This window comes from Mobula birostris, chromosome 6 (assembly GCF_030028105.1).
Source record: "Mobula birostris isolate sMobBir1 chromosome 6, sMobBir1.hap1, whole genome shotgun sequence".
NCBI classification, from domain to species: Eukaryota; Metazoa; Chordata; class Chondrichthyes; order Myliobatiformes; family Myliobatidae; genus Mobula; species Mobula birostris.
Window position 1 is genome coordinate 132,253,575 of NC_092375.1, and position 13,825 is coordinate 132,267,399.

The 13,825-nt window shown below is 42.2% G+C and overlaps 1 protein-coding gene across 4 annotated transcripts in view; it reads right to left on the minus strand.

Moving 5' to 3' along the window:
* nbeal1 (neurobeachin-like 1) overlaps positions 1-13,825 on the minus strand; it is a 273,495-nt gene that overhangs the window by 47,099 nt on the left and 212,571 nt on the right. For all 4 annotated transcript variants that reach the window (XM_072261344.1, XM_072261343.1, XM_072261342.1 and 1 more), the window contains 4 exons: positions 13,482-13,577; positions 10,842-10,966; positions 8,380-8,520; positions 5,011-5,141 (listed from right to left, as the gene is read on the minus strand). In XM_072261344.1, coding sequence (XP_072117445.1) covers positions 5,011-5,141; positions 8,380-8,520; positions 10,842-10,966; positions 13,482-13,577 — 493 coding nt within the window. The remainder of the gene's footprint in view (positions 1-5,010; positions 5,142-8,379; positions 8,521-10,841; positions 10,967-13,481; positions 13,578-13,825) is intronic.

Here is a 13,825-nt window from a genome sequence, read left to right on the forward strand (position 1 = left end):
TCATCACTACAATCACCAAGATCCTTTTGCATAGTGAATACTGAAGTATTTATTAAGTACCTCTGCTATTTCCTCCGGTTCCATACATACTTTCCCACTGTCACACTTGATAGGTCCTATTCTTTCACGTCTTATCCTCTTGCTCTTCACATACTTGTAAAGTGCCTTGGGGTTTTCCTTAATCCTGTCCGCCAAGGCCTTCTCATGGCCCCTTCTGGCTCTCCTAATTTCCTTCTTTAGCTCCTTCCTGTTAGCCTTATAACCTTCTAGATCTCTAACATTACTTAGCTCTCTGAACCTTTTGTAAGCTTTTCTTTTCTTAACTAGATTTACTACAGCCTTTGTACACCACGATCCCTGTACCCTAACATAACTTCCTTGTCTCACTGGAATGTATCTATGCAGAACTCCACACAAATATCCCCTGAATATTTGCCACATTTTTCCGTACCTTTCCGAGAATATCTGTTCCCAACTTAAGCTTCCAGTTCCTGCCTGATAGCCTCATAATTCCCCTTACTCCAATTAAACACTTTTCTAACTTGTCTGCTCCTATCTCTCTCCAATGCTATTGTAAAGGAGATAGAATTATGATCACTATCTCCAAAATGCTCTCCCACTGAGAGATCTGACACCTGACCAGGTTCATTTCCCAATACCAAATCAAGTACAGCCTCTCCTCTTGTAGGCTTATCTACATATTGTGTCAAGAAATCTTCCTGAACACACCTAACAAACTCCACCCCATCTAAACCCCTTGCTCTAGGGAGATGCCAATCGATATTTGGGAAATTAAAATCTCCCACCACGACAACTCTGTTATTATTACACCTTTCCAGGATCGGTTTCCCTATCTGCTCCTCAATATCCCTGTTACTATTGGGCAGCTATAAAAAACAACCAGCAGAGTTATTGACCCCTTCCTGTTCCTAACCTCCACCCACAAAGACTCCGTAGACAATCCCTCCGTGACATCCACCTTTTCTGCAGCCGTGAAACTATCTCTGATCAACAGTGCCACGCACCCACCTCTTTTGTCTCCCTCCGTGTCCTTTCTGAAACATCTGAAACCCGGCACTTGAAGTAACCGTTCGTGTCCCTGAGCCATCCAAGTCTCTGTAATGGCCACCACAACATAGCTCCGAGTACTGATCCACACTCTAAGCTCATCCGCTTTGTTCACAATGCTCCTTGTGTTAAAATAGACACATCTCAAACCGTCGACTGAGCGCATCCCTTCTCTATCACCTGCCTATCCTCCCTCACACACAGTCTCCAAGCTTTCTCTATTTGTGAGCCAACCGCCTCTTCCCCAGTCTCTTCAGTTCGGTTCCCACCCCCCAACAATTTTAGCTTAAACTCTCCCCAGTAGCCTTAGCAAACCTCCCTGCCAGCATATTGGTCCCCCTGGGATTCAAGTGCAACCCGTCCTTTTTGTACAGGTCACACCTGCCCCAAAAGAGGTCCCAATGATCCAGAAATCTGAATCCCTGCCCCCTGCTCCAATCCCTCAGCCACACATTTATCCTCCACCTCATTCTATTCCTATAACTCACTGTCACGTAGCACAGGCAGTAACCCCGAGATTACTACCTTTGCGGTCCTGCTTCTCAACTTCCTTCCTAACTCCCTGTAGTCTGTTTTCAGGACATCCTCCTTTTTCCTACCTATGTCATTGGTACCGATATGTACCACGACCTCTGGCTTTTCTCCCACCCACTGCAGGATATCATTGACGCGATCTGAAACATCCCAAACCCGGGCACCTGGGAGGTAAACTATCATCCAAGTTTCTTCCCTGCGTCCACAGAATCGCCTGTCTGACCCCCTCACTATGGATTCCCTTATCACTACTGCCTTCCTCTTCCTTTCCCTACCCTTCTGAGCCACAGGGCCGGACTCTGTGCCAGAGGCGCAGCCACTGTTGCTTCCCCCAGGTAGGCCGTCCACCCCACCCGCCCCCCCCCAACAGTAATCAAACAGGAGTACTTATTGTTCAGGAGTACAGCCATAGGGGTACTCTCTAGTACCTGATTCTTCCCCTTCCCTCTCCTGACCGTTACCCACTTGTCTGTCTCCCGTGGCCCTGGTGTGACCACCTGCCTATAACTCCTCTTTATCACCTCCTCACTCTCCCTGACCATATGAAGGTCATCGAGCTGCAACTCCAGTTCCCTAACACGGTCCCTGTCTTTGCACTAATTTTGTAATTTATGTCTTTGCACCATATTGTTGCTGCAAAACACCAAATTCATGTCAACACGAGGAAATCTGCAGATGCTGGAATTTCAAGCAACACACATCAAAGTTGCTGGTGAATGCAACAGGCCAGGCAACATCTCTAGGAAGAGGTACAGTCGACGTTTCGGGCCAAGACTCTTCGTCAGGACTAACTGAAAGAAGAGCTAGTAAGAGATTTGAAAGTGGGAGGGGGAGGGGGAAATCCAAAATGATAGGAGAAGACAGGAGGGGGAGGGATGGAGCCAAGAGCTGGACAGTTGATTGGCAAAAGGGATATGAGAGGATCATGGGATAGGAGGCCCAGGGAGAAAGAAAAGGGGTGGGGGGGGGGAACAAGAGGATGGGCAAGGGGTATAGTGAGGGGGACAGAGGGAGAAAAAGGAGAGAGAGAAAAAGAATGTGTGTATATAAATAAATAACAGATGGGGTACGAGGGAAAGGTGGGGCATTAGCAGAAGCTTGAGAAGTCAATGTTCATGCCATCAGGTTGGAGGCTACCCAGACGGAATATAAGGTGTTGTTCCTCCAACCTGAGTGTGGCTTCATCTTTACAGTAGAGGAGGCCGTGAATAGACATGTCAGAATGGGAATGGGATGTGGAATTAAAATGTGTGGCCACTGGGAGATCCTGCTTTCTCTGGCAGACAGAGTGTAGGTGTTCAGCAAAACGGCCTCCCAGTCTGCGTCGGGTCTCGCCAATATATAAACGGCCACATGGGGAGCACCGGACACAGTATATCACCCCAGCCGACTCACAGGTGAAGTGTCGCCTCACCTGGAAGGACTGTCTGGGGCCCTGAATGGTGGTAAGGGAGGAAGTGCAAGGGCATGTGTAGCACTTGTTCCGCTTACAAGGATAAGTGCCAGGAGGGAGATCGGTGGGGAGGGATGGGGGGGACGGATGGACAAGGGAGTCGTATAGGGAGCAATCCCTGCGGAAAGCAGAGAGAAGGGGGGAGGGAAAGATGTGCTTAGTGGTGGGATCCCATTGGAGGTGGCGGAAGTTACGGAGAATTATATGTTGGACCCAGGAGCTGGTGGGGTGGTAGTTGAGGACAAGGGGAACCCTATTCCTAGCGGGGTGGCAGGAGGATGGAGTGAGAGCAGATGTGCATGAAATGGGGGAGATACGTTTGAGAGCAGAGTTGATGGTGGAGGAAGGGAAGCCCCCTTCTTTAAAAAAGGACACCTCCTTCGTCCTGGAATGAAAAGCCTCATCCTGAGAGCAGATGCGGCGGAGACGGAGGAATTGCGAGAAGGGGATGGCATTTTTGCAAGAGACAGGGTGAGAAGAGGAATAGTCCAGGTAGCTGTGAGAGTCCGTAGGCTCATTGTAGACATCAGTAGATAAGCTGTCTCCAGAGATAGAGACAGAAAGATCAAGAAAGGAGAAAGAGGTGTCGGAAATGGACCAGGTAAACTTGAGGGCAGGGTGAAAGTTGGAGGCAAAGTTAATGAAGTCAGCATGCGTGCAGGAAGCAGCGCCAATGCAGTCGTCGATGTAGCGAAGGAAAAGTGGGGGACAAATACCAGAATCGATTTGGACCATAGGTTGTTCCACAAAGCCAACAAAAAGGCAGGCATAGCTAGGACCCATACGGGTGCCCATGGCTACAACTTTAGTTTGGAGGAAGTGGGAGGAGGCAAAGGAGAGATTATTAAGAGTAAGGACTAATTCCGCTAGACAGAGCAGAGTGGTGGTAGAGGGGAACTGGTTAGGTCTGGAATCCAAAAAGAAGCAAACAGCTTTGAGATCTTCCTGATGGGGGAATGGAAGTATAGAGGGACTGGACATCCATGGTGAAAATAAAGCAGTGGGGGCCAGGGAACTTAAAATCATCGAAAAGTTTCAGAGCGTGAGAAGTGTCACAAACAAAGGTAGGAAGGGATTGAACAAGGGGGGGATAAAACAGTGTCGAGGTATGCAGAAATGAGTTCAGTGGGGCAGGAGCAAGTTGAGACAATAGGTCTACCATCTCATGTCATCTAAGTGTAAGGGGTTTCTTCTTTCATGTTATTTGCTAAGGCTAATAAAATGGCTTCTTTGTTATGTTATAAAAATGGCTTCTCTGTAATGTTAACTGCTGAGTTAACGGTAGCAGCTTGTTTGGGTTATAATTACTGATAACGGGAATTGTATTCATTTGCTAACCAATTGGGATATTCTTTCTTGTGTGTCTGTAAGCTATTGTTTTGCGGGCTTTGGGCAGAAGGCGCGATGGGGACAGGGAGAGGAGATGCGATGAGAGAGATGTTGTAAGCTGGGCGAGGATCGGACCCAAGAGGGAGTCCGAGGCCCAGGGCTTTTCAGGAGGAGAATCGAAGAGGAAGGGCGTGCTGGACGCGTTCTGGTCCACCACCGTGATTGGTCCCAGGTGGTGGGTCAAGGAGGTTGGAGGAGATCGAATGGTGGAAAGAAGATTCCGTTAATTGAGCTCCAAAAGTTGTGCACGAAGTGGTTGAACTCTGATAAGTTTGGCGCCTTTTACTTTCTTTTTATATTGTATCTCTATTAATTACATAGTTCCAGTAAGATCTATAACGTGTAGTCTGTAAATCATACATTGTGTGCTGTCTGTTAATTGGTAGTGTGGGGTACATCATACGACATCCACACAAACTTGCTTACCCAGTTTGGCAGGGCCAAAGGCTGCTCCCCCTAGACGAAAGCAAGCTGAGCGAGCCTGGGGCTTACCAGGCGGCTACATAAGTCAGTGATAATAAATCTGATTCTGAAACTATATTCATCTGATTAGCTCAAATACATACCATTTTGATTTTCTAAGAATTCTGGAAAGTAGAAGAATTCAGGAATGAGTTCTTTTACATCGTTAGGATTCTCCATGAGAGCCTGCCAGGTAGCAGGGATGGAATGGAACTGACGATCTGCACAGTCGAATCTTGAAGATAAAGAGCACAAAAAGTTTTTAAAATATGGGTAAGCAAACCTCCATAAATTTTCCAAAGCTGTCATTCCTAAGTAACACGTTCAGTTGCTGATAGTGGCCAACCACCAATATTCCCATTATTTTTCATCAAAGACCACATGTGAAAGGAAGTACAAAATGCTGGGATACAGGTGGAAAGAGGCAGTAACAAATATGGAAAAGGACAGGACTGGGCCGCAGGTTCAGGCTCTAATTCACGGCAAAGGGAGTTTTAACGTATCAACCAGGAGCTTGCAAAGGTCAATTGGAGTAGACAAGGGAACCACAGGCAAGTGGGAAGCTTTTAAAAACAAGGGGTAGTGAGAGCTCAAGGATTGCATGTTATGCAAACCATCGAAATACAAGGTCTTCCCTTTAGAACAGAGGTGAGGAGGAATTTCTTTAGCCAGAGTGTGGTGAATCAGTGGAATACATTGCCATAGATGGCTGAGTCACTGGATATACTTAAAACAATTGATAGGTATTTAATTAGTAAGGACATCAAAAGGTTATAGGGAGAAGGTAGACAAATTGAAGGTAGACAGTTGAAAGGGAAAATAAATCAGCCATCATTCGATGAACTAAATGGTTTAACTTTGCTATGTCTTGTGCTTCTGTTAGAGTGAAGGGCAAAGCTGAGAGGAGTAGGGAACCCTGGATGATGAGGGATATTGAGGGCCTGGCCAAGAAAAAGAGAAAGCACGTGTCAGATACAGGCAACTAGGATCAAGTGAATCACTGGAGGAATGTGAACTGCAGAAGCGTACTCAGAAAGGAAGTCAGAAAGACAAAAGGGTACCTGAGATTTTAGAATTAAGGGAGAAAAGAATAACTTGAGAAAATAAAGATCAAAGGGGCACCTTTGTGTGGAGCACAGGAGATGGGCAAGGTCCCAAATGAATAATTTCCTTCTGTTTATACCATGGAGAAAGACATGAAGACTTCAGAACTCGGAAAAGGAAATGGGAGGTCTTGGGGATAGTCTGCATTATAGTAGAGGAGGTACTGGATGTCTTAAAAGGAATGAATATCTAGGACTTGGCCAGGTTTATTCAGGAACATTATGAGAGTCTACTAGAGAAGAAATTGCATGAGCACTGGCTGAGATACTTGCATTACTGTTAGCCACAGGTGAAGTATCAGTAGACTGGAGGGTAGTGAATTTTGTGCCTTTAATTAAGAAGATTGGCAAAGAAAAACTTGGGAACTATATACAAGTAAGTGGAATATCTGTGGTAGGTAAGCTACTGGGGAGAATTCTGAAGGATAAGATACTGCAAATGCATATCTGGAAAGACGGATTGATTAGGGTTAATCAGCATGGCATCGTACATGGAAGATCACATCTTACAAATGACTGAGGTTTTTGATGGGGCGAATAAGAAAACTGATGAGGGCAAATAAGAAGACTGATGAGGGCAAGGCAGCAGGTGTGGTTGATATGGACTTCAGTGAGACTTTTTAATAAGGTTCCATGTGGTAAGCTGCTCTGAAAGGTTAAATTACATGGAATTCCGGAGGTGGTTAGCTGTACACATAATTGGCTTAACGATAGAAAGAAGAGGGTGACAGTGGAAGGTTGGTTCTCAGACTGGAGGTCTATGACTAATGGTGTGCCTCAGGGTGAGTGTTGGGCCCATTGTTATTTGTCACCTGTATCAACGATTTGGATATGAATGCACTATGCAAGATCGGTATGTATGCAGGTGTTATAGTAGACAATGAAGGAAATTATCAAAAATCACAGGGGATCGTGATCTACTGAATAAGTGGGTTGAGGAATGGCAAATAAAGTGTAATTTAGATAAATGCACATTGTTATATTTTGGAATGTCAAAAGCAGATAGGGCTTTCATAGCGAAACAAAGGACTCTGTGATTGTTGTACAACAGGACCTTGGAGTACAAATACATGGTTCCCTGAAAGGGGAGTCAAAGGTAGGCAGGGTGGTGAAGGCAGCTTTTGGTATGGTGGACTTCATCACTCAGGGCACCGAAAATAACAGTTGGGAAGTCAAGGTGCAGTCATACAGGATGATGGTGAGGTTGCACTTGGAATATTGTGCTCATTTTTTGTTACCATGTTCTAAAAAAGATGTTATTAAACTAGAAAGAGTGCAGAAAAAAATTACAAGAATGCTGCCAAGACTTGAGTAATTGAGTTATGGGAGAGGCTGGATAGGATAGGATTTTATTTCCTAGGCGTTAAGAGACTGAAAGGTGAATTTAATGAGGTGTATAAAATCATGAGAGGCATACATAGGGTGAAAGCCTTCAGTCTTTTTCCCCAAGGCTGAGGTATTAAGAACTTTTCAGGTGAGAAGAGAAAAATTTAAGAGGAGCTTGAAGGCAACATTTTTTTTTTACTTTTACATAAAGGGTGTTATCTACTGCATGTGGAATCAGCTGCCAGAGGAAGTGTCTGACAGAGTTACAATAACAACTTTTAAAAGACAGTTGAACAAGTGCATAAATTGGAAAGGTTCAGAAGGTTCAGGGCTAAGTGCTGGAAAATGGGGCTTAAGTTGGATAGTGCATTTTAGTTGGCATGGACTAGTTGGATGGAAAGGTTGGCTTCCATTCTGTCTGAGTCTCTTGACTGTGACTCTCAGTGATTAAGTATATAAGGAACAAATAAATCAGCAATGTGAAAAGTTCAATTAAACAGACATCATGGGCCAATGGGCAAAAACATTCTAATAATCTAGGTTTTCATTTTTCAGACTGATTAATTGATCATAATAGGATACTTAATACCAATATTAATATCCTCTTATCCTCCAATCCTCTCCAGTTATCCCAGCCCCACAAATCCATCAAAAGGTTCAAACATTGTGTGGGAATTCAAGAGCTCCAGGCCTTGGCCAGTCAATGGCTAAGTTATGAAAACAGAAACAGTTAATGTTTCAGGTTTAGGATCCTTGTTCAGAACAGTCCTAGCACTTAGGGACATTTAAAACAAAACAGACTCCATGAAGTGTAGAGAAGTTAGAGATAAAGAGGGGCAAAGCCAAGGAAAGATGTGAGCAAGCTGCTGACATTAAGTAGTGGCAATAAATGCTGATCACGCACTCACATTTATTGCCTATCCTTAATGTTTCAAATAATTTGAATTACAATTGAAATCCTGCAGTCTGTCTAATGAAGAAGCTGTCATAGTTAATGCTAGTAATACACTTAATCAGCACTTGAGATATGCTGAACTGTTTCACCTGCCACTCTGTAGCTGTATGTGTAAAGTTGTAAAGGGCTCAACCCGTATCATGTAGTGCATTACACCAGCTGCATTGGAATAGTGAGTTCCGTAGTGAAACTTGTCAATCGTCCCTGTTGGATCCTCAAAGTTATCAAACCTGCAGCACAATAAGAGAAAGGGACATCAGAGTCTTGTAGGAATTTAAAGACTGATTCTTTCCATGACAATAACTAACATAGCAGTGTATGAAATTCATTTCATTGTATTATTTTACAGAGTATGGAGGCATGGCCATCAAAAATTCAATACTGGTAACACTGGATGTCCTGGGTTTCAACATCTCTGAAGATCTATACTGGGCCCATCATAAGATTACTCATAAAATGTGGTCTGATCTTCAACTAAGTCACAATAATTTGCCTAAACTAATAACCTGTAGCTGCTAATCAAACTTGCACGATGGTGAGGCGGAATTTTAGACCATTCCTCCATACAAAACTGTTTCAGGTCATCAATATTTTTGGGATACCTTGCACGAACAACTCTCCTCAGGTCAGGCCACAGCTTCTCAATTGGGTTAAGGTCAGGGCTCTGACAGCCATTCTAATACATGAATTTTCTTCATTTTAAACCATTCTGTTGTTGATTTACTCCTGTGTTTCAGATCATTGTTTTGTTGCATCATCCAATTTCTATTAAGCTTCAGGTGACAGACTGATGCCCTGACATTCTCCTGTAAAATGTCTTGATACAATTTTGAATTCATTGTTCACCCAACAGTTGCATGCTGTACAAGCCCTGAGGCAGCAAAGCATGATGCTCCTTCTACCATGCTTTACACTGGAATGAAGTTTTGATATGCAGCGCCCTTTTTCCTCCAAACATAGCTGTGGGCATTTCTACGAAAAAGTTCAACTTTTGTCTCATCTGTCCACAGCACATTGTCCCAGAAGCATTTTGCAAACTTGAGATGTGCAGCTATGTTTTTTTTTAATGAGAGCAGTAGTTTCCTCTGTTTTGTCCTTCCAGGAACACCATTCTTGCTCAGTGTTTTTCTTACAGTGGACATATGATCAGAGACTTTTACAAGTTTTAGAGATTTCTGCAGGTCTTTTGCTGTTACCCTTGGGTTCTTTTTTACCTTCTTCAGCATTGCACGTCCTGCTCTTGGTGTTATCTCTGCAGTGCGGCCACTCCTAGGGAGAGCAGCAACAGTACTGAATTTCCTCCCTTGTAGACAATTCCTCATACTGTGGACTGAAGAAGACTCGGGTCTTTAGAAATGCTCCTGTAGCCTTTTCCAGCTTGATGCATCTCTACAATTCTTCTTCTAAGGTCCTATGAAAGTTGTTTTGATCGAGACATGGTGCACATTATCAGCTCTTTCTTGAGAAGAGCAGGCTCTGTCAGTAACCTGACTTTGTGTGTTTGTTTTATAGGGCAGGGCACCTCTACAACCCACACCTCCAATCTCATCTCATTGATTGGAACACCTGACTCCAAGTAACTTTTGTAGAAGGCATTACCCCAGAGGTTCACATACTTGTTTGAACCTAGACTGCAATTATTTAGATGAAGTTAGTATTGACAAGTAGTAGTACAATTGTTTGTGTGCTTAGTTCAGACAGATTGTGTTTGTCTATTATTGTGACTTAGATGAAGATCAGAACACATTATATGAGTAATTAATGCAGAAAACCAGGTAATTGCAAAGGGTTCACAAACTTTTTCTTACAACTGTATATTGTATTGCAATTTATAGTATTTTTATGTATTGCACCATACTGCAGCAAAACAAAAATAAATCACGACATGTGTCAGTGATAATTAAACTGATTCTAATTATGCCTTCAGACTGGACAGAAACTAAGTGACTGGTAGAAAAGAATAGTTTGCAGGTAAACTTCAAGCTTCTAATTAATTTTCTGATGCATCCAGATAATACAGATGAACTGTTCATCTTTCAATTTAATTTGTTTGGCCTTTACACCACATTGTTTACCTGTGCTATACTTTCTCTGCAACTGTAACGTTGTAATCTGCTTTCCCTTTTGTGCTACCTTGATGTACTTGCATTTGGAATGATCTGCATGGATAGCATGCAAACAATTTTTCCCCCATTGTATCTTGGCACAGGTGAAATAATAAACCAGTTACATTCTATTAAAAACCTGTCTGCTTTCTCAGTACCTTTAAAATGACTTAATATAATTCACATTTATCCAGTTATATAAAAAGAAATTGCTGTGGATGTGGGAAAGCCAGAAAAGAAACACAAGAGCCTTGACAACGGAGAAGCAGCACAGAATAATGGATGCTGGCAGAGGATAAATGGAAGCCAAGAGAAAGCAAACAACCTTCACAGCAATAAAAAGAAACTGCAACAAGTATTATAGTTTCTCTTTAGACTGGAGTAAATCATAAAACTTAACAATGGGAGAAAAAAAGCATTGGTTTTCTTCAAAAAGAAGCACCCACTTTTCCTGCACAGCTTTGGCATTCTTTTCATTGGCAACTCCAATGGGTTTGGAAAGGTCCCTGAAGACTTCAGGGTTACTTAAATCCAACTCCTCTGAGGTGTAATCACTAAGGATCCAAGGAAACTGAAATCAAGGAACAAGTGTGTTAAATAGGCCCGAACATCACCATGTATCACTTTAACACTGCAGATGGTATATAGATTTCTCAAGCACAAAATTTAGCAGGGATGGTGATTCCAGAAAACAAACAGAAAATGACAAGACAAAATGTCAAGGTAATAAATTCCCTCCTCATCTTACTTCCTTGCTGTTTTCTAAAACACACTATACTTGAATTTAGACATTGTTTTATCATGAACACTGAGCATAAAACTTCTTCGAATTAAAAAAAAGATGACTTACTCAGCCCATTACCAATGAAATAAATATACAGCAATGCCTACAACACCAAGTGAGAAATGGGTTCATTTTATTTGTTTTGAATCAGGCTACATTTAACTTGGGAAGTAGCAAGGAGCATGCAAATAAAATGCTAATTACCCTCCTGTTGAAAGTGGAGTGAAACTAAATCTAGAATGAATACAGAATTATTACTATTTCCACGTATCATGATTGTAGATTCAACACCTCCATTTGGTGTGAATGATTAACAGCAATCTGCACAATTACAACACACAAGATAAATGACAGCACCATCATCTGTTTAATCACACTGGCCTTAACCCCAGAACCCTGGTGCCTCTTTGAAGTCACCTAAAAAAGCACTAAATAAGAATAAAGTATTAGATGTTTCTGGACTCTTTCATCAAGCAAAATACTGATGAAAAGTCATTGGCCTAAAATGTTAATTCTTTTTCTCTCTGACCTCTTGACTTAGTGAATAGTTCCAGCATTCTCTAGTTTTATTTTGGGCATTTATACGTCCTTCGTATTAAATCAAAGTAATAAAATTAATGTTGAAGAATTAAATACTTCTCCCATACTTATCAGTTGTCAAACCTGATATGAAGTACAGCATAATACAATTCAGAAGGTTTTATGCACAACTTTAAAAGCTTTAAGTTCCTTGGGGTCAATATCACAAATGACCTGACTTGGTCCAACCAAGCAGAGTTCACCGCCAAGATGGCCCACCAGCGCCTTTACTTCCTGAGAAAACTAAAGAAATTTGGCCTGTCCCCTAAAACCCTCACTAATTTTTATAGATGCACCGTAGAAAGCATTCTTTTAGGGTGCATCACAGCCTGGTATGAAAGTTGTCCTGTCCAAGACCGAAAGAAGCTGTAGAAGATCATGAACACGGCGCAGCACAGCACATCACACAAACCAATCTTCTGTCCTTGGACTCACTTTACACCATACTCTGTCGGAGCAGTGCTGCCAGGATAACCAAGGCCACGACCCACCCAGCCAACACACTTCCCTCTCCGGGAGAAGGCTTAGGAGCTTGAAGACTCGTACGGCCAGATTTGGGAACAACTTCTTTCCACAACTTCTTTCCAACTGTGATAAGACTGCTGAACGGATCCTGACCCAGATCTAGGCCGTACCCTCCAAATATCCGGACCTGCCTCTCGGTTTTTTTGCACTACCTTACTTTCCACTTTTCGATTTTCTATTTATGATTTATAATTTAAATTTTTAATATTTACTATCGATTTGTAATCCAGGGAGCGGGAAGCGCAGAATCAAATATCGCTGTGATGATTGTACGTTCTAGTATCAATTGTTTGGCGACTATAAAGTATAAAAATTATTCCAAACAAGCCTGTGTGAGCATTTCCACTCTCAGCATCAGCTACCTCACTTAGGGCAGTGGCTGCTGAGAATACAAAGAAACCCCTTTCTTATGGCCAGTTAAGTAACTGTCCAATTTCATATGGACTCTTAGTTGCAAGACTTTCACTTTCATTACAGTAATGCACGCAGGATTCAAACTATCTTCCAGAAAGTAGACAACACAAACAAATTCAATGCCCTTTACTTTTACTTCCGCAGTATTAAAGCCAAGTGTCAGGAAAAAAAATAAGAGGTCATATTACTTCACTTAAGAGTTTTAGCTCTACAACTAACAGAGCAATCTTTGATGAAGTGTGTTACTACATGGTGGCACAGCCAGTGGATCCATTGCCCCACAATGCCAAAGACCCAATCAATCCTCATCTTGGGTGCTGTCAGTGTGTGGAGTTTACATGCTCTACCTGTGAGTGTACAGGTTTCCTCTGGGTGCTATGGTTTCTTCCCACATCCCAAAGAGATGTGGATTGGAAGGTTAATTGTTCACTGTAAATTGCCCCGAGTGTGTGGGTGAGTGGTAGAATCTCAGGAAAGTTGATGAGAATATTAGAATAAAAAAAACGATTAAAGTAGCATTAATATAAAACATGTACAGTAGCTGGTCAGTGAAGACTTAATGAGCTAAAGCATCGACTTCTAAGGTATATCTCTCCACAACTGACATCATGCATTAACTATGAAAACTTGAACTCTGGAATTTTTTTTTTCCCTGAGGTTAAGAACTTCATTTTAAATAAGTGTTCCCAACTCGCACTGTTGTTACTTTCACAAAACATACAATTAATGAACAAAAAGCAAGTCATAGTTGCATGGTAAATTTGAAACATCTGAGTCTACGTACCACTGGATACTGAGCAAGATCGTTGTAAGTCCTCCCCGCAATAGAGTTAAGTTGTATGAGGTAGTCAAAGTTTGAAATCTCTCGGTTCACCCATTTCTGAAAGATAACACAGACGTGTCAGGTTTTCTTTCTAATCCCCAGTTCTCTCATCACATCAGCAGAACATAAACAAAAATAAGTAAATCTACTTAGTGAGCACAGATCATTCAATGGAATATCTGAGGAAAGTCATCCACAGTTATTATCAGTGATTAATATCTGTTATGACAGAATACACAGCAACAGATAGAAATTAATCACAAGTTTCCTGTAATGTTAAAAGGCATGGGAAATATATCTCAGCA